The sequence below is a fragment of the Armigeres subalbatus genome, chromosome 1 (genome assembly GCF_024139115.2).
Source record: "Armigeres subalbatus isolate Guangzhou_Male chromosome 1, GZ_Asu_2, whole genome shotgun sequence".
Lineage (NCBI taxonomy): Eukaryota > Metazoa > Arthropoda > Insecta > Diptera > Culicidae > Armigeres > Armigeres subalbatus.
In genome coordinates, this window is record NC_085139.1 from 297,875,498 (window position 1) to 297,902,041 (window position 26,544).

At 45.1% G+C, this 26,544-nt stretch overlaps 3 protein-coding genes across 4 annotated transcripts in view; 2 read left to right on the forward strand and 1 right to left on the reverse strand.

Moving 5' to 3' along the window:
- The first annotated feature begins 2,231 nt into the window (after window positions 1-2,231).
- On the forward strand, window positions 2,232-2,900 carry LOC134207782 (HIG1 domain family member 2A, mitochondrial). The gene is made up of 2 exons (XM_062683682.1): window positions 2,232-2,402; window positions 2,464-2,900. Exon 2 carries the CDS (start codon window positions 2,472-2,474, stop codon window positions 2,796-2,798), a length of 327 nt encoding a protein of 108 aa, XP_062539666.1. The 5' UTR covers window positions 2,232-2,402; window positions 2,464-2,471; the 3' UTR covers window positions 2,799-2,900.
- LOC134207780 (uncharacterized) lies at window positions 2,698-17,268 on the reverse strand. Its single transcript, XM_062683681.1, has 2 exons — window positions 16,907-17,268; window positions 2,698-3,351 (listed from the first exon to the last, which is right to left on the reverse strand). Exons 1-2 carry the CDS (start codon window positions 17,241-17,243, stop codon window positions 2,927-2,929), a joined length of 762 nt encoding a protein of 253 aa, XP_062539665.1. The 5' UTR covers window positions 17,244-17,268; the 3' UTR covers window positions 2,698-2,926.
- A 2,879-nt stretch (window positions 17,269-20,147) lies between these two features.
- Window positions 20,148-26,544, forward strand: part of LOC134207783 (ephrin type-A receptor 3) — a 270,055-nt gene continuing 263,658 nt past the window's right edge. The window contains exon 1 of one of the 2 annotated variants that reach the window (XM_062683685.1): window positions 20,148-20,609. The gene's annotated coding sequence lies outside the window, so the exon portion shown is untranslated. The remainder of the gene's footprint in view (window positions 20,610-26,544) is intronic. The other variant, XM_062683684.1, reaches the window with a different exon arrangement.

The window sequence follows — 26,544 nt, forward strand, 5'->3', positions numbered from 1 at the left end:
TAGAAAACATTAGAACTCATCAAGTCTGCCATGATACAAAAGCTTTTTATAAAGTAAATATATAAATGTCAACCATTTCTGCAGGGTATCCATGAAATCAATTATTTCACATTTTCGCTTCAATTTCTATTAATGTTAATGCTTTATATATTCCAGGTTGCCTACTGAAGTAAATAAAATAAATTAATCGATGATACAGTTTATACGGAAAAGAGCGAAACTAGACGAAAATACTGATATTGCCCAGAGAAGAGTTTTCCATAAATCAATCATTTTTTTTTCAAATGGCTATTAAGCATCTATTTCTATTTCATAGGAACAGTATGTTCGTGCTTGACCATCCATTTTTGCTTAATTCAAACTAGGTCTTCATTGCTTGGGATCCATACAATAATTACAAAAGAACTATAGAGCAGAAAAAGATTATTATTTCCTTACACTCCTTTAGATATCTTTTCAAGAGAGAGGTTAAAGCATCCAAAAACCCCTTACTTTAGTAATGCCCCACGCTTTCCTGAATATAAGCCACGCCTGAGTATGAGAATCAATGATGATAGATATCTTCATTTTACAGTTTTTATATTTTCCGCTCTGGATGTACAACAGATCTGCGAACATAATCAAGAGCAATTTGAATCTTAATCATGACAATGTAATAAAATTCAGGTTTTTATTTGAGGCTTTTATTTAACAGCAGTAAATTGCCTGTACTGCCGTGAATCGCATATCTGTCCCATCTTTGCTGGGTTTCCTATGCATATGGGACAAATGTGCGATTCACGGCAGTGTAGCTCACCAAGCATCAAGTTTAGCACTTTAGCCTTTAGTCAGCCAGATGTTGTCCATCCGCTACGGACACTTCCGCTGCCCTGGAGGAGGCGTGTTGCAGCACATGTAATGTCGTTTTTGTGCATAGGTGGGACTTGGGGATTACAAGAAGCGCCCATTTACACGTTGCGCATGCTATTGTCGGAGGAAATTGGCTAATGCAAAGGAAGTTGACTCTAGAGAATTTTGAATTCAACCTCACACTAGATGGATATCGTCTCATCAAGATTTTTTCATCTTAGTGGTTTTTAAGATCATATCATTACAGACTTTTCGATGTCTTGTAGCCTTCATATTTCTAGAAAATAAAATAATTATGAGTAAAATAAATGAGGAAACTAGGTACCATTTCTTTGAATATCAAATTACAAAACATTTGACATTCCCTTGTTTATAGATACCGAATGAGTGCCAATGTTTTTCAATTAATCAAAGCCTACATTGATTAAAAAGTGTAAATATTTTCTACCTCTCGAATGTCAAAAAGGCACTCACTCGGGCGCCATTATCGAGCGCAAAATACTGGATAGAGGACGATTGTCGCTGCGGTTCCCTTTGTTATCGCTCCCAAACATGTTGGGTACCTATCTGTCAAAACGTACTGATTTTTCCTTCGTTGACATTTAGTGCCCTATCTTCGCCAGCAAAAGATGTTTCGCCAGTGACGACAGCGACAATCTTCCTCTATAATTGATTACCTCTATTGTCGGGACCTCTCGAACTGAACTTTCTTCCGAAGTTTTATTTGTCAAACTAATTGATGCGTTGTTTAGTGCATCTGTAGGCGAATCCAGCGCACTACTTCCGAAGTTGGAAAAATTGCCTGCATCTAGAGAAAAATCCAACTTCGGTATATTGCCGATTTCACCAATTCGAAGTGTTATGTGTAGATTGTGATTTGCCCGCTTCTTTTTCTCACACTCACTCTCATTTCAGGTTGATCGATTTTTGTTACTGAAATTTACCCAAATATAACCCATTACTCGTTAGTCACATGTAAGCGTGTACACTAAATCGATTCCCGCCATGATTTGACCTCAATTTGTTTTCAGATTGAGCACTCACACACAAATATTATACACGGAAAATCAAACTTTTTTGAGTGTATTGAGTGTGAGAAAAAGATCTCTTATAAAGTGCAAAAAGCGCAATAAAAAGCGGTATAAATTTATTCCGGATAGAACAATAATTACAATTATTTTACCAAATCGTTCATTTCTATTCGGGTTTACGAGCTGTTGAATAAAATTTATTTAATGTGTTGTTGTGTAAATATGTTGTAAAGCTCCTGAACTTGCATGTTTTTTTTGCACAGTGTAACCGTAGTAGAGCTTTGAAAGGTAGGCGTATTTGAAAGCTCATTTTGACATTCTCTTTCAAAACACTGTTAACAAAACGTTCGGTTTGTTATTGTTATGGTTTGTCGCCTCCGGTGATGTAAAATCGTCCATCACTCAAAAGGCGAAAGGAAAATGCGACGTTGTTAATTTTCCGTTGAAAATAACATTTGCCGCAATTCGATTGGCTTGATTTTAATTTGAAAATAGTAAGTGCTAGCATTCTCAAGCCGTCAGGTGAGTTCTCAAATAATTTTGTCCCATTGGCAGACAGCTCACAACGCTTAATTTTCTCCAGAAAAAAAAATGAGCAACTCCCCGGCACAGGCTCCGATCGCGCCACAAGCCGAACTGGAATGGATCCAGATGCGCAGGGACTACGCGGACATCCACGCTGAGACAACCCGCGAGAAGATGAGTCGTAAACTGCACGAGAACCCGCTGGTGCCGATCGGGTGCTTCGCAACGCTATGCGCCCTCGGCTATGGCTTGTGGAGCTTCCGCAAGGGCCAACGACAGATGTCTCAGTATATGATGAGAACTCGAATCTTGGCGCAGGGTTTCACGGTGGTGGCGCTGATCGTGGGCGTCGGAATGACGTACACCAAGAAAAATGAGGAACCGAAGAAGTGAAGATCAGCATGACTCAACAGATTTTTTAAGTGGTCGCTTCGAACTTTGTTTTAGTGTTTTAGCGAATTAACAGAGCAGATATAATTGATGTTACTAACTGTAGGCGAAATTTGTTTCAAGATGTTGCTTTATTGGATGCGATTCGAATGTCCTTTTTTAATGCCTTCCACCTCGTCGTAGACGTCGATGGAAGTTTGTCCTGGGGTTTGTGCTTCCGGATAAAACGAGTCGAACCCATCGCCGTCTTGCGGCTTGAGCAGCGTGATACCGTCCAGACCCATTCGCATGCAGTCAAAGTGAAGGATCAGTAGCGGGAAGCGCCAGACGCGGGCCTCGATGTCCATGCAGGCGTGCAGATTCCGCCGCGGTGTGTAGATGTCGAACAGCCGGATGCAAAGGTCTGCGTTAAGCGGGATGTACGGGATCGGCACCGGAAGGCACAGGGGTGGCGGGTTCTTGGCCGAAATTGAGTTGTGAAAAATGCTGCTGTCGTTCATCAGGACGTCCACGCTGATGGCGAAATCGTACGGGTCGTACTCCAAGTTTGTGCAAACTGAAACGAAAAATTGTTCAGATTATTACAATAAGTGAATAGCACTATTTTCTGAAAGTAATTCTAGAAACATTTTGGCGTGAATTGTTAGAAAAATTATTTAAGCTCTCTTCAACGGTCTAAGACGAGTTTAGTACTTTCCATTTAGTCCACCACGTATTTTTATCTTTACAGATACGTATTTCGACCTCAAATGTGGGGCCGTCTTCAGTGTCTCGTACTTGACTCGACTCGCAAGTCGAGTCAAATACGAGACACTGAAGACGGCCTTACAGTTGAGGTAAAAATACGTATCTGTAAAGATAACAAAACGTGGTGGAATTAAATGGAAAGTACTAAACTCGTCTTACACAGGTGAATAATTGTTAGTTCTATCACAGCAAATTACGTATTTTTTCAAATTACAATGTTTAAAAACTGGGTGTTCATATGCACAGCACGTGGAAGATTTAGTTCAAAAATGACCATGCGTCTAGAATGCATCTGTATTGCAGGCTGGGGTCGTGAGTTTAATCGCGTTCAAATACTGTCCATATGTGAATATTCAATTCCCAGGATCTTAATTATCCCCTCCCGTAGTGGACGGTAACCAGTAGTTGCCAAAGTTCGTGCACGACTATCCAGCATAACGAATTAACGCATCACCGGAACGATTACTAGTTTTATATACAACGCTTACCAGTTGAGGCGGTTGCTGAACAGTACCGCCAGAAGCTGGACGAGCGGATAGGAGATGCCGAATAATCGATTGTGGGAGAATATCCACGAGACTGTGACTTTACAACAGAGCAGGAAGTGTTAGGCACTGGACAGCGACGCCAATGAAATGGTCGGTTTGATGAGTACCAGCGAGTGACGGAGGAGAAAAATGCTGCCAAAAGTCGAATGCTAGTGGATTGTACCCGTTGCAATAGAGAGCGGTGCAATGTAGCAAGTGTAGAAGAGAACTAATCCACCGCAGAAAAAAGCAGAACAAAAGGGTGTGCTAGTTGAAGCGCAAGAGAAAATGGATGGAAGTGTTGTGCGGAGGTTTTGCGCAACTGTTGACTGCGCGCGGCATAAGACTGCGATATTCGCCATGCGGAATGACCGAGAAGTGGAAGGAGTACTTCGAAGATTTATTGAACGGTGAAAATGTATTGTGGAACAGGATGGACAATGTCGTGTTGAGGTATCCATTAGGGTGGTTCAAAAAATCGATTTTGCTCCACAGTGGTCATCTGATTCTTTACCATGTTCTAAGTGTCCTCTGAAAATTTGGGCTCATTTGGATTAAAACTGATTTAGCACAAGCCGTTTCAAGTTTGCATGCAAATTAGTATGGGGAAATTTATTTTTTCATTATACTGTTAATGACGTTTCCCCATTAAGCGCAGTTTAATAGAAAACCTACATAGCTAAAAGGGATACTCAACTGCTTTCACCCAACGAAAACCGCACGTTGATTAATCGTCCCAATAATTAGTAATCTATTTTAACCCTCTCCCGCCCATGGTGTCTGTGGTGCACCATCAAATTTTGCACCTTCTAACCTTCATCGAATTGTTTCAACAACATAAAGGAATATTGGACACATATTTATGGTTCCATTAGACTGGAAATATAATCAATTTTGAATACAAATAGTGAAACTATTGAAAACAATCAATTAACTATTGATTTACAATCAATTTTTTTTTGTTTTCCACTAATTTTGACTATGCCAAATAACTTTTGTTCTAGCATTTTTCTCAAAGATGATTCCTTCCTATTGAAATCTTTGAAAAAAGTCGTGGGCGGGAAAGGGTTAAGACAGGTTGCGAATCTTTAGTAATGATCGTTAAACTTCTTTGAGGGCATCACTGAATTGTGCAGTGCAACATAGTAGCCTGAATTTGTGTGTGCTATCTTTCGCGCCACGAGCAGCAATGTTGCCTGTTGATGAGTTATGCAATTAGCTCCAGAAAACCACGGTATAGATTAAATTCGATTACTAATTATTGGAACGATTAATTGAGATGCGGTTTTCACTTAGTGAAAGCTGTTGAGTATTCCTTTTAGCTATGTAGGTTTTCTTTTAACATGCGCTTGATGGGGAAGCGTCATTAACAGTATAATGGAAAAATAAATTTTCCCATACTAATTTGCATGCGAACTTGAAACGGCTTGTGCTAAATCAGTTTTAATCCAAATGAGCCCAAATTTTCAGAGGACACTCAGAACAAGGTAAAGAATCAGATGAGCACTGTGGAGCAAAATCGATTTTTTGAACCACCCTAATGGACATAGTCGGCGACGGTAAAGCTGTGGAACCACCAACGCTGGATGAGGTAAAGAAAGCTTGAGTTGAAAAACAGTAAAGCTGCTGGAAAGAGCTTCTCAATTATGAAAGTTAATAGTAGCTGCTTCAATCGATCCACCACATTATTCACTAAATACGGGTGAAGCACTGCCTACCGACTGGTTGGGTGGCCTTATATTCCAAATCTATAAGAAAGGACACAGACTAGAGTGTGCCAATTAAATAGGGGCAGTGGCGTAGAAGAAAAATTTTGTTCGAAACCTCTCAAATTAAAAAAAAACTCAAAGGTGCAGCCCAATCGGTTTGTACGCAAAGGTGACGTAGGACTACGTTGCTATACGAAATGGAGAGTATTTTTCATCATAATTTGTGTAAGTTTATTAGCATTGTGCAAACTGCTCGGAGGTCAACCGAATCAAGAAACTGAAAGTAGCTCCCAGTTAGATGAACCAGCCGTGGAAAAGAAACGACTCATCGGCTGCATCGCCACTGAAGCCACTCGTCTCTCTTTCAGTGGATATCATCAGAATCCTAGAAGACATTATGCTCAAAAATTTCCGGAATAAAGGAAAAATAAGCAGAATCGGAGGTGATGCGAAACCAAACACACATATATTAATTTGTAACGTTCGACTTTCGCCCGCAATGGAAGCGTGCATACATCGTTTTCTATAGCGCTGGTAGCAAAGTTAGCGGGACTTCAAGAATAAATTACAAACAGTCCTTTTCAGGACTTAAACTATTTATTCAAGAAGAGGTTTTGACCGTTGGGAAAATTGTTTACCCAGACAAACAGACTGTTCGGCTGTTTAAACGACAATGACGATTTTGGAAAGATTTATTGTTTTTAATAATGCGCCATTTGAAAAACTAAGGCAGCTAAACGACATTTTTCACTAAGGTGGCGTCTTCATCGATTTGGCCGTCGTCGAAGAAAAGTAAAATTTTCTGGCAAGATTCTTTGGTTTTGTTTCGTTAGTCATTAGAAATGATATCATTTTTTTCCGGGTTACCATCGTTTGGCGACGACAGAAAGTTGCCCTTTGGTAGCACAACCACAAGCGCGCGTCGGAGGGAGATGATGCAATGAGTTTGTTCAAATGGATGGCGTCAGTAGCAGTCAAATTGAATTTCCTCACTAGATTTTGATTTGTTGTTGAGGTTGAATGACGACCACCAACGCAGACTTTCACCACCAATTCGATGATTTTCATTTGAAAATGCTACTAGAGCGCCTTCATGCTGCTGCTCTGCGTCCGCTCTGCGTAAAATCTTGTTCAACCGCTCTCAGCGAAATCCCGATCAAATGGCTCGCGCGCTTTGGAAAGCAGCTTTCTTGTATTCAATAAATTAAGCCCGTTAGCTCCGCCCCTTTGTGATCTGATATAGGTGTAAATATAATAGGCACTCATAACGATTAACGAAGGAGCGGGGCTAATGGAATTACTTCATTAGATATAAGCAAGCTACTCTTCGGCGCGCGCGAGCCATTTTGATCGGGATTCCGCAGACAACGGACCGTTCCAGGAATGACAGATTCTGAAAATCCGAAAAATCAATTATCGATAGTGAATAGTTAAAAATCAGTATTTTTAAATAAATACGAAGAAGCGTTGACGCATCCTTGATCGAATGGTCCAAACAAATTGAAAATCCAAGAAACGTCTTAGATATTAAAGTTTAAAGTCTATCATATTTTCGTGACGGTCCCCGATTTTCGCAATCGTAAAGTGTACCCCAATATAGAAAACACAGACGTAGTCCTACGTCAAAATGTTCCCCCAGACCACATGGAGATCACCCTTCTCAGAGGAGTCCTTCGTCGACGAATACCAGGCAGGTTTTCGTGATGGCCGATCAACGACGGATCAGTTGTTTAGCCTGCGAATGATCCTTGATAAATTCCGGGAGTACAACTTGCATACTCATCATCTGTTCATTGATTTCAAAGAAGCGTACGATTCAGTGAAAAAAAATGAGCTGTGGCACGTAATGTCCGAACATGGTTTTCCTGCGAAACTGATTAGACTGATACGTGCAACGCGGGATGGCTCGAAATCAAGTAGGGGGAAAGACGGCTTTGGCAGGTTTTGTTCTATTATTGTCACGGGGAATTTTGTCGACCAAATTTAATGAAATTTGGCCACAATATTCTTTGATATGCAAAGAATGTTTAACCCAAATTTGAGCATAGTCAGTCATAAAAAACCCCTGCCAATAATAGAACAAAACCTGCCAAAGCCGTCATTCCCCCTATTCAGATTTCGGACGAAGTGTCAACCTTCTTTGTGACCTTAGATGGATTGAAGTAAGGTGATGCACTTTCGAATTTATTGCTCAACATTGCACTCGATGGCATGATTAGGAGATCTGGCGTGCAGCCTCCTGGGCTTTGCGGACTACAACAAACTCATTGCAATCGATCGCAGAGCGGTGGAGAAGGCTTTTGTTCAGCACTTTGTTATCCAAACAACAACATGGACAAATATTTCGCGGCGAGGCGAGTTCATTTACATATTTCAAATAACGTTTGATCTTATTTATTACAGATGACTGAGGATATCGATGATATTAAACATCTGTGTGTGTATGTCATCCTCTATCCCTCACCCAGCTGGGAGTGTTGAATAAGTAGTACTGCGAATAATTTGATCAAATCTCATACTCTGTGATGGTGCTGTTTTTGTTATGAAGACTAGTACTAGAAAAAGGAAACACTTCTGAAGCAAGGAGGTGTCTTCAGAATGTTCAGGGAATGGGGATGTACCAGATGTTCACAACAGGTGCAGCAAAACATTGCCCTTATTCACATTAACTACTCAGGGAATAGAAGGCCGAGAAGAGCCACCGCTGCCTACTAAAGCGTGAACCGGATACCTAGGACTCCCACAATTCCGCGGCAATAGCGATGCCCTGTGCGTATTAAGTTTTCAATTTTGCATAATTGACATGAAATAGAGAATAATTGGAACATGCTCACCAATTGAATTCCTCTGTTTGCGTCTCTTACTTCCCTGCCATCTTCCCTTTCTCTACCATCGCATCGGTTTGAGGCAGCACTGCTCGGCTTCAGTGTGGTCCCGGTAAAGTTAAAAATCGACAGATACTCCAGCTCAGCGCCGCGACGATGAAACGCATGTGATGTTCGGGATTTCTTCTTGGTGTCTGGTAGATGAATGACACGATTGCTGCAAACTTCGGCATTACTTACCTGAGCCATATCCAACGTTTTTCAGCATTCCTCTTTTTCTTTACAATCTTCCGAAACTATTATGCCTTCTTCACTTTCCATGCTTTGACTGAGAATAGTTTGATGCAGGAATAACATTTGAAAGTTCACTCGAAAACGCGTTTGAAAAAAAATCGGTGGAATGTTTTCCATAGGCAAACCCAGCCGACCCAGCCCCACTTTCGATCCCGAATTTCTGTTGCTATCGGCCTCTGGTGACAACGACGATAGAGCTCGTTGTTTGAGATCCAGTTGTGAGGCAACCAGGCCCGAATTATATACCGCAGGCATCTGTTGATGAACACCTGCAGCCGTTGAGTGTTCTCCACTGATACACACCATGTTTCGCTAGCGTATAACAGCACAGATTTCACGTTAGAGTTGAAAATTCGTATTTTGGTGCGTTCACCTATCTGCCTGTTTTTCCAGATATTTCTTAAACTCGGAAAGACAGCCCTTACTTTCTTGATCCGTGCGCCTTTGTCGATCTTGATGTCGCCGTCTGACGCCATTTGGCTACCAAGATATTGGAAGCTTTCAACATTCTCCACTGGTTGCCCGGCTACTGTGAAACTGAAAGGAGTCACCGTGTTTACATCCAACGATTTGGTTTTGTTGACGTTGATGACTAAACCTGCCGAGGAGGAGTGCTCGGCAAGGTCGTTGAGCTTACTCTGCATATCAGAGCGCCGTTGCGCGAGGAGTGCAACGTCATCAGCCAATTCGAAGTCATTTTGGTGCTCCATGGTTATACGCTGCCATGACAGCCCGCGGTTTGGTTCACGGTCAATCGCATCTACTAGAATCTCATCGATTACGATGAGGAACAGTAACGGTGATAGAATACATCCTTGCCTCACACCAGCTACGACCCGGATAGGGTCGGACAGGGCCCCATTGTGCAGCACTCTACACGAGAAGGCCTCGTACTGTGCTTCGATGAGGCCGATGATTTTCTCAGGAACCCCCTTGCGTCTCAGGGCGCCCCACATATTCTCGTGAATGAGACGGTGGAAAGCTTTTTCGTAGTCAATGAATACCAAGTAAAGGGACTCTTGGAATTCGTTGACCTGCTCCAAAATGATACGGAACGTGACAATATGGTCCACACAGGATCTTCCGGCACGGAATCCGGCCTGCTGCCGCCGGAGAGTCGCTTCGATCTTCTTCTGAATCCGGGCTAGGATAATTTTGCACAGAACTTTGAGAACGGTACACAGCAACATAATGCCTCGCCAGTTATCGCATACAGTCAGGTCACCCTTTTTGGGCACCTTCACTAAGATACCTTGCATCCAGTCGACCGGGAAAGTTGCGGTGTCCCAGATATTACGAAATAAACGATGCAGTAGTTGAGCGGATGTCATGGGATCAGCTGTGAGCATCTCGGCTGATATGCGATCGACCCCTGGGGCTGTATTCGATTTCATGCTTTGGATGGCTGTTTGAATCTTTAGCAGTGATGGAGCTTCGGTATTGAAGCGTGTTATACGTCGAATCCTAGGCAGATCATGCTGAGGTAGTGGTGGCCTGGCTGGCACTTGAAAAAGTTGTTCAAAGTGCTCGAACCAGCGTTTCTGCTGGTCCGTTGGGTCGGTCAATAACTGATCATTCGCGTCTTTCACAGGCATCGTTGCATTCATCTTCGCCCCACTTAGAAGTTGTGAGATATCGTAGATGAGGAGAATGGCCCCGGTTGCTGCGGTTCTCCTTCCTTCGTCGGCCAGAGAGTCTGCCCACGCTCGCTTGTTCCGTCGACATGAGCGTTTTACTTCCTTCTCAAGAGCCGAGTATCGTTGACGGGATAAGACTTTGGCTCCTCTGGTTTTTGATCGCTATATCGCGGCTTTGGCTTCTCTTCAGCTTCACTCCTCTATCTTCCTCCAGGTCTCATTGGGGGTCCATTGTTTTCTCTGGGTGCCCAGTTCGCCTAGATTTTTCTCGCTGGTGGTGATGAAGGCAATCTTTATGGCGGTCCATTGGTCTTCCACGCTGCCACCTTCCGGAATATCTGCAGCACGCGTCTCCAGTTCTTCAACGAAGGACCGTTTCACCGTGGCATCTTCCAGTCGGCGTGTGTTGAATCGTCGTTCAACTCTTTCCTCCTGCCGACGAATTCGCGCAATGCGCATGCGTATTTCGCCGATGAGGAGGTGATGATCAGACGCGATATCGGTACTACGTTTATTCTGTACATCAAGAAGGCTCCGTTTTCATTTTCGGCTGATGCAGATGTGGTCGATTTGATTTTCTGTAAAGCCGTCACGTGACCTTGTGAATCGGTCGATGAGGGAAGAGCGATCCCCCGATCACCATGTCGTTATTACCACAAAATTCTGCGAACAGCTCTCCGTTTTCGCTCATTTCTCCGAGACCATGGCGTCCCATAATGCGCTCATGGTTCGAGTTGTCGGATCCGATCTTCGCATTGAAGTCGCCCAAACAGAACTTGATATCACCCTTCGGAATTCTATTTACGATGGCATTGAGTCGACTATAGAAGTTCTCTTTGTCTTGCAGTTCGGCAGCATCGCATCGGTCGGCGCATAACATTGGATTATAGTTAGGTTTCGGACCCGTGTTCTAAATCTGGCAACGATTATCCTTTCACTTATAGGTTCCCACTTCATGAGCGCATAGTGTGCCTGAGCGCTTAGTAGGAAGCCGCGATGCCGGGGAGCGTGTTCACCTCGTAAACCAGAGTATAGCAGAAATTAGTTAAACAGAAATGATTAATAACGGTGATGGAAGCGGAGCTGGATTGCAGGCCGCAACCGGAGTGGCGGCTGTTGGGAGCGGACGAACCAATACGGTCGCTTTGCCAATCATCGAGAAGCTGAAGGGTCGCGAAAACTATGCCACGTGGGCGTTCGCATTGAAAATGACGCTCATTCGCGAGGGTACTTGGTACGCCGTTTCGCCAACACGAGGGCATGCAATCGATGACGATGTCAGTTTGCGGGCGCTGGCTACAATTTGCCTGAGCCTGGAAACGACAAACTACAGTCTCGTCCAGGACGCTAAGCTTGGGACAAGAAGGACAAAGAAGCTTGGGACAAGCTACGGAACGCCTTTCAGGATAACGGTCTGACCAGGAAAATCGGGTTGCTAAGGAAGCTAACCTCAATTCGTTTGGACGAATGCGGCAGCGTGGAATCGTACGTGGATGAGCTGATGCCTACTGCACATAAGCTTGCAGGGATCGGCTTCAAGGTCGACGACTCATGGCTTGCTGCGTTGTTGCTGATGGGACTTCCGGAGTACTACGAACCCATGATTATGGGACTCGAAGCATCGGGCACTGCATTAACATCGGATGCAGTGAAGGCAAAAATTTTACAGGACGTGAAGTTGTCGAGTGCTCCTAAAAATACCAACGGAGAAGGTGCGTTGTATTCAAATCCAAAATCCAAACGGCGTGGCAGTTCGGCGAAGAAGGACGACACGTGCCACAACTGCAAGAAGCGGGGACATTTTGCATCGAAATGCCCACAGAAGCAAAATACAGCTAGGCAGTCTGGGAAAGCTTTGTGCAGCGTTTTTGCAATTGGAGAGGTAAGCGACAAGGAGTGGTATTTCGATTCCGGCGCCACGTGCCACATGTCTCGCAGTGGCAATAAATTTGTAAAGCAGCAAAGTATGGAGCATTCTGTTGGAACGGCCAATAACGGTAGCATGATGTCAGTCGCAAGAGGTTTAGTTCAGCTTGAACTTAGTGAAGGTCCCATTGAAGTTCAAGAAGTACTGCTACTACTACTACTACTACTGCTAGCTACTAATCTGCTTTCGATCAGCAAGATTTGCCAGAAAGGATTGACGGTGGTCTTCGATGCGAACAAAAGTGAGGTACGTGAAGATGAAGGAAATGTAATTGCATCCGGTATACAGGTAGGCAGTTTGTATATGCTAAATCGTAAAGAAGAGCAAGCCCTCGTTACATCTAACACTGTCGTCTGGCATAGACGACTTGGTCATCTTAATCGCCAAAGTTTACGCAAGTTTGTGTTGATGGCAGACGGAATCGAGTTAGTAAATGACGTCGTACCAGAGTGCATCCCTTGTATTGAAGGTAAGCATGCTCTTGATCCTTTTCCTTCCAGTAAGTCGTGAGCCAAAAAGCTACTTGAATTAGTTCATTCAGACTTGGTCGTGCCGATCGAAGTTCTTTCGCTCGGTGGTAGCCGATATGTGATGACGTTCATCGACGATGCAAGCCGTAAAGTATTCGTATATTTCCTGGAACGGAAGAATGAAGCGTTTGGAGCATATGAAAAATTCAAGTCAATGGCAGAACGCCAGACAGGTAGGAAATTGAAGGTCCTCCGAACGGACAACGGCACCGAGTACGTGAATAAATTGTTCAAGAGCAGTATGGCAAAAGATGGAGTGTTCCACGAGAAAACTTGTCCGTACACCCCCGAGCAAAATGGTGTGGCGGAGAGAATGAACCGGACACTCATCGAAAAAGCAAGAAGCATGCTGAACGATTCGTGTTTGCCGAAAGAATTTTGGGCTGAAGCGGTTTCAACGGCAGCATACCTCATCAATAGAAGCCCTACGAGATCACTAGCGATGACACCAGAAGAAGCATGGTGCGGTAAAAAACCAGATTTGCGGCACCTTAGGATTTTCGGCTCGCTAGCACTTGTCCATATTCCGAAGAAAAGAAGGAAGAAATTCGACCCGTAGGACCATTTTTGTGGGATATGCCGATGGTACCAAGGGCTATCGAGTGTTTGATCCAGTGAAGCGTGAGGTTCAGATTAGCCGTGATGTGGTTGTGGTTCAAGAGGGCGAACCGCAACATTTGCTACAACTGAGCAAGAATCAGCAGCAATTTGCAACAATTCATGGAGCTGTATTCATATGAAGAGCCGACTACAATTGGTGGGATACAGCTGGTAGCGGAACCGATCGTCGAAGAAAGAGATGACAGCGAGGATGAATTCGAAGGGTTCGCTACATCTGAAAGCGATTCGAGTGATCCGGAGTATCTGGATGCCAACATCGAGCTTGCGCTCCCGTCGCAATCAGATAGACTAGCTGATCAGCAGCAAGGGGCAAGGCACAGCGAGCGGTATTAAATATTTAGATTACGTTACGTATAGTTCTTTTTCTGGTGAAGTAATTTCCCCTCAGCAGATTCGGTCACACATACCGTTTGATGATCCTCAGAGTTACGAAGAAGCTCTAGAAAGACTGGATCATGATTAGTGGATCACGGCTATGCGCGATGAAATCAAGGCTCCAGAAGAGAACGAAACTTGTGAGCTGTCCACTCTTCCAAGCGATAGGAAGGCTATACGGAACAAGTGGATCTACAAAAACAAAACGAGGCCCATCGGGTAACATCGAGCGATATAAGGCGCGCTTGGAGGTGAAGGGGTGCTCGCAGTGGCCAGGAATCTATTTCGACGAAGTTTATTCTCCGCTGGTACGGTATTCCACCACTTTGATGTGGATTAGATGGATGTGGTCACTGCGTTCCTTCAAGGAAAATTGACGGACGAGGTCATATACATGGAACTTCCGCAGGGGTTTGATGGTACATCGAAGCAAGTATGTCGATTGCGAAAGGCACTCTACGGGCTCAAACAGTCGAGTCGAGTGTGGAACACTGAGTTGGACAAGGCGCTAAAAGAGTTTGGGCTTGAAAAGTCCAATGTGGATCCGTGCTTGTACTTCCGAATCGATGGTGACAAAATGATTTTCGTCACTATTCATGTGGACGATTTCATGATTTTTACCAACAACGCCAAACTGAAGAGCGCGTTAAAATCGTTTCAAGATGAAGGATCTTGGTCAAGCAACTTTTTGCTTTGGACTCCGGATCACTCGACACCGGAAGAACGGTAAGCTGTGGGTAGATCAAGAGCACTACATCGATAGCATTTTGCAGCGGTTCAACATGGCGAATTGCAATCCTGTCTCCACACCAGCGGAGGCGAGTATCAAGCTGGATAAATCGATGTCGCCAACAACGCCGGAGGAAATCTTGAAGATAAGAGAAGTTCCTTATCAGGAAGCAGTGGGCTGTCTCACTTATGTTGCGCAAGCAATGCGTCCGTATATCAGTTTTGCGGTCAATCAAGTCAGCCAATTCAATGCAAATCCGGGACGAAGCCATTGGAATGCTGTCAAGCGCGGTACTTGCGGGGTACGAAATCGAATCGGCTAACACATTCAAAGGCGTCAAAGCGTTCGAGATTCGGATATGGTTGGCTATACGGATGCCGATTGAAGAGGAGAACCGGATTCCAGGAAATCCACTACTGGATACGTCTTCACGTTCATGGGAGGAGCTGTGTCTTGGAACGTGAAACGGCAACCAACAGTTGCCCTATCATCGTGCGAAGCGGAATACATTGCGCTTTCCCGCACTATACAGGAAGCCCTTTGGTGGCACCACTTCCAATCGCAGATATTTGGTGTGCAAAGAATTCCCATCCGGTGTGACAATCAATCAGCCATCTGTATCGCAAGGAACGAATCGTATAATCCCCGGACGAAGCATCTAGACATTCGGTACCATTTTATCCGAGACGTTCTAGAGCAAGGAGTTGTCGAGTTGGGTTATGTGAGCACGAAACAGCAGCCTGCAGATGTGTTTACAAAAGCCCTGGCGAATCTAAAGTTAGAAGAGAATAAGAGGTTAATTGGATTCGTTGCTTAGGAAGGAGCGTTGCAATCGCAGTAGTCATTGACTTTGAATAAGCATCGAACTAATCCGTTATGTACCCTCCGTTATATAATCTAAGTTACCATAGCAACACATGGCAAATCGTAGCAACCTGTGGTTTGAACTGAAATAATTTTTTCATTAGTTGTTAGTCATTCATTCTAACCGGTGGTTTTCATTTCACTCTGCAAAAAATTCTTCCCAGGATCCTTCCAAGAACTCCCCCAGGAATTCCTCCCAGAATTCCTACGAGATTTTCGCTTAGAACACATCATAAGCCTTCTGCTGAAGCACTTTAGAACCTATGTTACCCCAGTGTACATGAACATGTTAGAAATAAAAATATGAAAATAATGCAAGTAAAATAAGAAAAAGTTTGTAGACCGTAGTTTACACAACTGAAATGTGTACGTCGAATTCAACATTTACTGGAAAACAACGTTTGGATTCTTAATTCGTTCTGGTTGAGGTTCGATCAATTAGAGCCCGAAGAATCAAAATTGTTTCACAAAACTGGTTCATCGCATTCTGGACGGTTTAGATCAAGATGAATACACAGCTAGGTGTTGCAGCCTGCCCATATTATGGGCGAGAAGAAGGCGGGGTGAAAAATTCATTTTCGGCGCAAAACATAAACAAACCGGCTGGCTCTCCCATACTAAAATCCAAAATGGCTGAAGCGTGAATTTGGAAGATTGGAACACCTAGTGGTGTATTCATCTTGGTTTAGATGCCAAACCGACTTTGTGAGTGGATGCATTTGAAGATAACCAAGTTATTTGCTGCAAAATGGTGAAATCAATATGCGTTATAAAGTCGATTATACACCGTCAAACTAAAAAGTATCGTGAAGTTGCTGGCGTTGGTCGCTTTCCTCATTAAACGTGGTTTGTTCATGAGGTTGCTTACCTCCACCATTTCGGTGAGATTCCTGATGCACATAAAACAGCAGTTTTACTGGCATTGCTAGATTCTTCTTCTTCTTCTTATTGGCATTACGTCCCCACACTGGGACAGAGCCGCCTCGCAGCTTAGTGTTCATTAAGCACTTCCACAGTTATTAACTGCGAGGTTTCTAAGCCAGGTTACCATTTTTGCATGCGTATATCATGAAGCTAACACGATGATACTTTTATGCCCAGGGAAGTCGAGACAATTTCCAATCCGAAAATTGCCTAGACCGGCACCGGGAATCGAACCCAGCCACCCTCAGCATGGTCTTGCTTTGTAGCCGCGCGTCTTACCACACGGCTAAGGAGGGCATTGCTAGATTACACTTATCAAATCGAAACACAAGCTTATTACACATAACATCACGCAAACAATGTTGGGCTACACATCGACGACTAAAAAGAACCACACTCACAATGTTGATTGAAGCTGAGCTGCCGGATCTTCATGCCCATGCAGCATCCACACCGCAGCCCCTCGCACTGGCACTGATTTCCGTACACTTCCTGTCGCGGTCTGTCTTCGTTGTTTTCCAAATATCCCGGCGTCGCGAAACTCACTACCGGATGTTTGTAAGTTCGGTTCGTTTTTGGATCGAAAAAGCTGATCTCGTACTTGTTGCTCTGCTTCCGCTGATTGACAGTCGACTTGGTAACCGGGGGCTCCTCTTCTTCCTGCATGGCACCCCAAATCGACGTGAACAGTAGAAAGCCGAGTATCATTGCGCTGAAGACAACACCACCAAACTGCATCCTGATTCTTCCTGCAACGTCAAGGCTCCAGTTCCGACTGGTGAATCAACGCCGAAAATTGACTGTCCCATGTCTCCACAAAACATGGGCGTGGGAGCTGCCGCGTACCGCAAGCCGCGCTTCCTCAACAAGTGTCAATCACATGGCGCAAAAACGGCATCAATTTTTGAATATCATTAGCACCCACCATCAGGACCGCAGCGCAAGCACGCACTTGAAAATCGATCGATTGTTGTTTCGTTTCCTTTCTTCCTCGTATAGGTGACGAATTCAAAAAAATTCGGCGATGGAAGAAAAGACGCCCCATTGTGGGTACCGTCCGATGGAGCAACGATCGAATCGTAAAAACGAATTACGCGCATAATTACGTGCTTGGAGGTTTGACATGAGTCGCGGGGAATGTACGCAGAGATGCAACGCCGGTGAGGCGCCCGTGACTGCAATTAATTGCATGATGCATTGCCCCATGTAAGTGTTATTGATTGTCATGAAAACATGTGTTGAATGACATATTTTACGTTTGCGGAATATACTTACTTTGGAATTAATTCAAATCAACACTTGACAGCGTGTTGCAAGAGGCACAATGTTTGTGCGTCATGAAGAGTAATCGTTTTTACCTGAAAACTTCCTCAAAACTCAAATTGATCGACAAATTTCCAAAGAGATCTGTGATGACCATGTGGTGGCTAATCAAGTGTGATATTAGATTAGATAAGCTTGGATAAGAAGAGTAATTCCAAAATAACCGGGCAGTTTAAAGTTAAACAGTGATGAATAAATGTTTTATTCCCGATTAAATCCTGGAGAAAATCGTTATGAAAATAAATTTACAAATTCGCGATTTGGAAACAATTTTATCGTGCTAAAAGCTAGTGATTCAAAGCTTGAAAAAAGCAGCGTTTTTTTGCATAAGCCTTTTCTCGAATTTAATGACATTTTTATTTCATGCAGAACAAAAAATTATTTCTCCAAACCAAACTGTGCGGGCAGCAGGGACCATGTCCAAGGGCTTGACGACCCCTCCCCAGCCGTCTGTGAGTCAGGGGGTTCTGCCTAGGAGGTGGTGGGGTTAACAGGGGGCGCTGTTAATTCCCTCCCAAAAGCCACATATCCGCAAGCAAACCTTATCAAGCGACCGTGTGCCGCTTAAAGCATACAAGCCCCTAACCCCGAATCCCAAGGTGTCAGGCGACCCGTGCCGAAGGGATGAATGGCCTGGGGGGTGAAACAATTAGCCAGGTCGTTAACGGAGCCTGTGGAGGTTCCACAGAGTGAGGGCTGCTTCGGCGGCAAGCGGGTGGCAGTGGGTGGTACCCACACACCCCCAAGTGGTGCACATGTGGTGCAAGCGAATGGAAGTTGGGGGTATTACTCGTAATACCCCCACAGAATGAGGGACCGAGTGTATGGGTGAGCACACAAGTAAGTCTCGCATGGTACGCATGGTCGGTAGTGTTAGAATGACTGAAGTCTGGTGAGGCCTGGCAGGAGTGTCGGGGCAGATACCTCTGCGGCACCTCAGAAGTAGGGGACACGAAAGTCTCGCTGCGTCTGGCAGGAGTGTCGGGGGTTGATGCTTCTGCGGCACCTCAGAAATCGGAGACATGTAAGGTAGTGGTGTGACCCCGTCCCAGGATGGGGAGACCACCACATTGGCTGAGGACTACCTGGGCCTCGAAACGTCAATGGGTGGGTGCTACCGGCATAGTACCTTATGGAGTCCTATTGACAGTATCAAAGCCCGGGTAGGTGAGTGTTAGGCACGCTTGACGTGCCGGGTGTTCCACGCCCAAACGATGCACAGGAGGTGCACAGAGTGGATAAAATGGGAGATGGGGTATTACAACCCCACTGAGTGAGTGACTGAATGTCAAAGAGAGTGGTGCACAAGTGGTGCAAGCGATTGGGACTGAATGTATGAGCGAGCACACAAGTTAGACTCGCATGGTACGTATGGTCAGAGTGGCTGCTTAGGCAGTAGTGTGATCCGGCTGTCAGGGACGTAATGAGTGAATTCTCGCTAGGCCTGGCAGGAGTGTCGGGGCAGATACCTCTGCGGCACCTCAGAAGTAGGGGACACGAAAGTCTCGCTATGACTGGCAGGAGTGTCGGGGGTTGATGCCTCTGCGGCACCTCAGAAATAGGAGACATGAAAGGGTCTGCCTCGTAGCTGAGGTAGGAGCGGCATAGGAGCCACCAACCTAGGGTCGCCTCCGGCTTGGTAGACAAGTGGTGCCACCCTGTTGCAGGATGGGGTGAACACCACACTGAGTGAGGACTGCCTATGCTGTGAGATGGCGGCATGGTACCCCCTGCAAGGTACCTGTTGTACCCTTGCAGTCATTCAAGCAACATAGGTAGGTGAGTGTTGGGGCACATGTGGTGCCAGTGTGTCTTGTGCAAATGTGTTGCATGGGGAGTGTCGAAGAGTTGAGGCGCATACGTGCACTTGTGTACGTCATGGAGGGGGCGCAATGCCCAATAGTCATCCCCCGAAGTATTGCTTAATTGCGGGCCGGGGGAATGACTGGAGAGGAAGGAGTTGGTTTTAGTGGGTCGGGAGTGGTGATCCCATCCCACACTACCTGGGTTCGCCTCCCCAGGTGTCTGTTTGCAGATTTCCATTACCTTCGTTAAAAAAAAAAAAAAAAAAAAAAAAAAAAAACTGTGCGGCAGCACGGCCACACATTCGGAGCTTTCATTGTCGCTCGCTTCTCATTTCTCACGAGTTGACAGAGCTTCAAACCGCCGTTGGCAAACCATTCGCCAGGACACTCTCGGCCGCTGTTTTGTACAGAACAAAAGAAGACAGCATACAGACAACGTATGTCTTTGCGCATCTATCTCTGCCCCTCACTCGGTTCATAGTTCAGTCCGTTCAGTCAACAACATTATCGTGGTGAAGCAGTTCGTGAGTGCCATCGCAAGCCATCCGCAGTAGTTCTGTCGAAAGTGCGGTCCCACTTTTTGTGCAAATTTATCCCGGAAAAGTGACTGAAATCTGGTCCGAGTGCGGTGCGAACCGTTGTTCTGTTCCGTGACCATCGTTTGCGGTAGTCCGTTTGACTGGTGCGTGCGTGTTTGGTCACGAAATTCGCGTTCGACAAAAGTGAAGTAGACTTTTTTCGTTCATTCAGTTTTTGTGTGAATATCGAAGTTTTTTCTGCTGTGAGTGAAGCAAGAACAGAAGTGTGCGGAGCGGAGAGTGGAGTTGACTCCTTGATCAGCGCAGAGGAAAGTGATCCCTGAAGAGCGGGGCGGAGTGTTGTCTGTGAACGAAGTAGGTTTTGATTTTCAATGGATTGTGAAGTGGGTTGTTGGTAGTGGTGCGCTCCCTCGCATCGCAAGGGAATTTCGCTCCTGGTGAGTTCCTGCTAAAAACATGAAAGTTCCTGGGAGGGTGCGGGGGGCGGTTTTGTTGTTGATCTTGTTGAGACAGGAATGTCGCGAGAGAGAGATCATGAGTGTGTGAGTGTTATCTTGGGAAAATGTGGGTGCTGAAACATGTGGTGCGAGAGGGTGGGCTGTAGTAGGTTTTTCTTGGCTTATGTTGCCATCGGCTGACAATACACAGGGGAGTAATTGAATGAAAATACGATAAAAAAACTAAAAATATTGAACTTGTTTTTATGTGACTGCACACAAAATTATTATACCAATAATCAAATTGGAAGACGAAAGTCAACTTTTAGCAAATGGATGGCAAAAAAACTCTACATAATGAATTTAAAATTATGCACATTTTCAATTTATTACTGCCAAATTTTACCATTATCTTGCACCAGGAGCTCATATGTGAGGCTATTGCCAGATTAGTTTTTATGTGTGTTTGAAGAGCGGATGGTACATTTTGGTTTGGATCTTTTATTCACACAAACAACTATGTTCAACACCATTCGATGGGAAGGGAATATGCTGCAAGTGGAACGTTTCTATGCAACTGGGAGACTGGGAAAAGTTGCCAGTTTGGTTGATAATATCAAATCTCAGTTTTTGCCTTTCTCGTATATTAAGTATACGTAAAGGCTATATGATATCTCAAAACCATAATTTTGATAGAAGGCTCTGAGATCCATAGTGTTATATATCAATCGGCTCACATCGACGAATTGAGGTGATGTCTGTTAGTGTGTATGTGTACAAAATTACACACTTTTGAGGAACTTAGCATTGGCCGAATTGGAGTATGGGATCAAAAGTTATGACCAAAATACTATTTATGCGCAAAACACGCTAAAAAACACTCACTCGTATTTTTAAGTATTTTTTGCACGAGAAAGGCACCAACACCGCTGGGTGGATTAATCAGGGGTTTTGCCTTTCTCGTATACAAAATATACATAAAGGCTATATGTTCGCTCCAAAAATAAACTTTTTATAGAAGGCCCGGAGACCCATAGTGTTATATACCGATCGATTCAGCTCGACGAATTGGGTGACGTCTGTGTGTGTGTATGTCTGTGCGCAAAACACATAAAAAACTCACTCATTTTTTAGGCACTTATCCTTAACCGATTTTCTCGCAACAAGTTGCATTCGACGCAGAATCCTGTCCCATTGTCCCTGTCCCTATTAAAAATTGAAAGAAGTATTTCAAGCTAAGAGAGCTTATCCGAGCATCTTGTGGAAGCCACGCTAGCGGGAACATTCCAGAAGATATTTCAAGCTTCGAGCGAAAGTTTTTTAAGCCTCTAGCAAAGCCAAACTTCGAGCAAAAGCTTTCCAAGCTTCGAGCAGAAGCTTTCCAAGCTTCGAGCAGAAGCTTTCCAAGCTTCGAGCAGAAGCTTTCCAAGCTTCGAGCAGAAGCTTTCCAAGCTTCGAGCAGAAGCTTTCCAAGCTTCGAGCAGAAGCTTTCCAAGCTTCGAGCAGAAGCTTTCCAAGCTTCGAGCAGAAGCTTTCCAAGCTTCGAGCAGAAGCTTTCCAAGCTTCGAGCAGAAGCTTTCCAAGCTTCGAGCAGAAGCTTTCCAAGCTTCGAGCAGAAGCTTTCCAAGCTTCGAGCAGAAGCTTTCCAAGCTTCGAGCAGAAGCTTTCCAAGCTTCGAGCAGAAGCTTTCCATGCTTCAAGCGGAAGCATTCCAAGCTTCAAGCGGAAGCATTCCAAGCTTCGAGCAGAAGCTTTCCAAGCTTCAAGCGGAAGCATTCCAAGCTTCAAGCGGAAGCATTCCAAGCTTCGAGCAGAAGCTTTCCAAGCTTCGAGCAGAAGCTTTCCAAGCTTCGAACAGAAGCTTTCCATGATTCAAGCAGAAACTTCCATTCTTCAAGCAGAAGCAGAAGCTTTCCAAGCTTCGAACAGAAGCTTTCCATGATTCAAGCAGAAACTTCCATTCTTCAAGCAGAAGCAGAAGCTTTCCATGCTTCAAGCGGAAGCATTCCAAGCTTCAAGCGGAAACATTCCAAGCTTCAAGCGGAAGCATTCCAAGCTTCAAGCGGAAGCATTCCTAGCTTCGAGCAGAAGCTTTTCAAGCTTTGAGCAGAAGCTTTCCAAGCTTCGAGCGGAAGCTTTCCAAGCTTCGAGCGGAAGCTTTCCAAGCTTCGAGCGGAAGCTTTCCAAGCTTCGAGTAGAGGCTTTCCAAGCTTCGAGCAGGAGCTTCCAAAACTCCGAGCAGAAGCTCTTCAAGTTTCAAGTTAAAACATTCCAAGCTTGGAGTGGGAGCTTTCCAAGCTTCGAGTAGATGCTTTGCAGGATTAGAACAGAAGCTTTTCAAACTTCAAGAGGAAGCTTTCCAAGCTACGAGTGGAAGTTTTCCAAGCTTCGAGTGGAAGCTTTCCAAACATCGAGTGGAAGTTTTCCATTCTTCGAGTGGAAGCTTTCCATTCTTCGAGTGGAAGCATTTCAAGCTTCGAGTGGAAGCTTCCCAAGCTTTGAGCATATTTTTTTCCATGCTTCGAGCAGAAGTTTTCCAAGCTTCGAATTGAAGCTTTCCAAGCTTCGAGTGGAAGCTTTCCAAGCTTCTAGTGGAAGCTTCCCGAGCTTCGAGTGGAAGCTTCCCAAGTTTGGCAGCTTTTCAAGCTTTTAATGGAAGCTTTCCAAATTTCGAGTGGAAGCTTTCCATGCCTCGAGTGGAAACTTTTCAAGCTTCGAGTGGATGCTTTCAAAGTTTCAAGTAGAAGCTTTTCAAGTTTTGAGTGGAAGTTTTCCAAGCTTCGAGTGCAAGCTTCCCAATCTTCGAGTGGAAGCTTAAAAAGCTTTGAACATAGTTTTCCCATGCTTTGATCATAATTTTTCCATGCTTTGAGTATATTTTTTCCATGTTTTGGGCAGAAGTTTTCCAAGCTTCGAGTGGAAGCTTTCCATACTTCGAGTTGAAGCTTTCCAATCTTCGAGTGGAAGCTTTTCAAGCTTCGAATGGAAGCTTTTCAAGCTTCGAGTAGACATTTTCTATGCTTCGTATGGAAGCTTTCGAAGCTTCGAGTGGACACTTTCCAAGCTTCGAGTGGAAGCTTTCCAAGCTTCGAGTGGAAGTTTTCCAAGCTTCGAGTGGAAGCTTTCCATGCTCCAAGTGGAAGCTTTCCAAGGTTCTAGTGGAAGCTTTCCAAGCTTCGAGTTGAAATTTTCCATGCTTCGAGTGGAAGCTTTCCAAGCTTCGAGTGGAAGCTTTCCAAGCTTCGAGTGGAAGCTTTCCAAGCTTCGAGTGGAAGCTTTCCAAGCTTCGAGTGGAAGCTTTCCAAGCTTCGAGTGGAAGCTTTCCAAGCTTCGAGTGGAAGCTTTCCAAGCTTCGAGTGGAAGCTTTTCTAGTTTCGCGTGGAAGCTTTCCAAGCTTCAGGTGCAAGCTTTCCAAGCTTCGCGTGAGAGCTTTCCAAAATTCGAGTGGAAGCGTTCCAAACTTCGAGTGGAAGCTTTCCAAGCTTCTAGCTGAAGCTTTCCAAGCTTCTAGCGGAAGCTTTCCAAGCTTCTAGCGGAAGCTTCCCAAGCTTCTAGCGGAAGCTTTCCAAGCTTCTAGCGGATGCTTTCCAAGCTTTTAGCGGATGCTTTCCAAGCTTCTAGCGGAAGCTTTCCAAGCTTCTAGTGGAAGCTTTCCAAGCTTCTAGTGGAAGCTTTCCAAGCTTCTAGTGGAAGCTTTCCAAGCTTCTAGCGGAAGCTTTCCAAGCTTCTAGCGGAAGCTTTCCAAGCTTCTAGCGGAAGCTTTCCAAGCTTCTAGCGGAAGCTTTCCAAGCTTCTAGCGGAAGCTTTCCAAGCTTCTAGCGGAAGCTTTCCAAGCTTCTAGCGGAAGCTTTCCAAGCTTCTAGCGGAAGCTTTCCAAGCTTTTAGCGGATGCTTTCCAAGCTTTTAGCGGATGCTTTCCAAGCTTTTAGCGGATGCTTTCCAAGCTTTTAGCGGATGCTTTCCAAGCTTTTAGCGGATGCTTTCCAAGCTTTTAGCGGATGCTTTCCAAGCTTTTAGCGGATGCTTTCCAAGCTTTTAGCGGATGCTTTCCAAGCTTTTAGCGGATGCTTTCCAAGCTTTTAGCGGATGCTTTCCAAGCTTTTAGCGGATGCTTTCCAAGCTTCTAGTGGAAGCTTTTCAAGCTTCGCGGGGAAGCTTTCCAAGCTTCGCGGGGAAGCTTTCCAAGCTTCGCGTGGAAGCTTTCCAAGCTTCGCGTGGAAGCTTTCCAAGCTTCGCGTGGAAGCTTTCCAAGCTTCGCGTGGAAGCTTTCCAAGCTTCGCGTGGAAGCTTTCCAAGCTTCGCGTGGAAGCTTTCCAAGCTTCGCGTGGAAGCTTTCCAAGCTTCGCGTGGAAGCTTTCCAAGCTTCGCGTGGAAGCTTTCCAAGCTTCGCGTGGAAGTTTTCCAAGCTTCTAGTGAAAGCTTTCCAAATTTCGAGTGAAAACTTTCCAAGCTTCGCGTGGAAGCTTTCCAAGCTTCGCATATAAGCTTTCCAAGCTTCGCATGGAAGCTTTCCAAGCTTCGCGTGGAAGCTTTCCAAGCTTCGCGTGGAAGCTTTCCAAGCTTCGCGTGGAAGCTTTCCAAGTTTGGCTTCTAGTGGAAGCTTTTCAAGCTTCTAGCGGAAGCTTTCCAAGCTTCTAGCGGAAGCTTTCCAAGCTTCTAGCGGAAGCTTTCTAAGATTCTAGCGGAAGCTTTCTAAGCTTCTAGCGGAAGCTTTCCAAGCTTCTAGCGGAAGCTTTTCAAGCTTCTAGCGGAAGCTTTTCAAGCTTCTAGGGGAAGCTTTTCAAGCTTCTAGCAGGCTTTCCAAGCTCTGGCGGAAGCTTTCCTGGCTTCTGGCAGAAGCTTTCCATGCTTCTGGCAGGCTTTCCAGGCTTCTGGCGGAAGCTTTCAGAAGCTTCTAGCGGGCTTTCCAAGCTTCTGGCAGGCTTTCCAAGCTTCTGTGGCTTTCCAGCTTCTAGCGGAAGCTTTCCAAGCTTCTAGCGGATGCTTTCCAAGCTTTTAGCGGATGCTTTCCAAGCTTCTAGTGGAAGCTTTCCAAGCTTCTAGTGGAAGCTTTCCAAGCTTCTAGTGGAAGCTTTCCAAGCTTCGCGTGGAAGCTTTCCAAGCTTCGCGTGGAAGCTTTCCAAGCTTCGCGTGGAAGCTTTCCAAGCTTCGCGTGGAAGCTTTCCAAGCTTCGCGGGGAAGCTTTCCAAGCTTCGCGGGGAAGCTTTCCAAGCTTCGCGGGGAAGCTTTCCAAGCTTCTAGTGGAAACTTTCCAAGCTTCGCATATAAGCTTTCCAAGCTTCGCATGGAAGCTTTCCAAGCTTCGCATGGAAGCTTTCCAAGCTTCGCGTGGAAGCTTTCCAAGCTTCGCGTGGAAGCTTTCCAAGTTTGGCGTGGAAGCTTTCCAAGCTTCTAGTGGAAGCTTTCCAAGCTTTGTGTGGAAGCGTTCCAAACTTTGAGTGGAAGCGTTCCAAACTTTGAGTGGAAGCTTCCCAAGTTTGGCGTGGAAGCTTTCCAAGCTTTGTGTGGAAACGTGCCAAACTTTGAGTGGAAGCTTTCCAAGCTTCTAGTGGAAGCTTTCCAAGCTTCTAGTGGAAGCTTTCCAAGCTTCTAGTGGAAGCTTTCCAAGCTTCTAGTGGAAGCTTTCCAAGCTTCTAGTGGAAGCTTTCCAAGCTTCTAGTGGAAGCTTTCCAAGCTTCTAGTGGAAGCTTTCCAAGCTTCTAGTGGAAGCTTCTAGTGGAAGCTTTCCAAGCTTCTAGTGGAAGCTTTCCAAGCTTCTAGTGGAAGCTTTCCAAGCTTCTAGTGGAAGCTTTCCAAGCTTCTAGTGGAAGCTTTCCAAGCTTCTAGTGGAAGCTTTCCAAGCTTCTAGTGGAAGCTTTCCAAGCTTCGAGTGGAAGCTTTCCAAGCTTCTAGTGGAAGCTTTCCAAGCTTCTAGTGGAAGCTTTCCAAGCTTCTA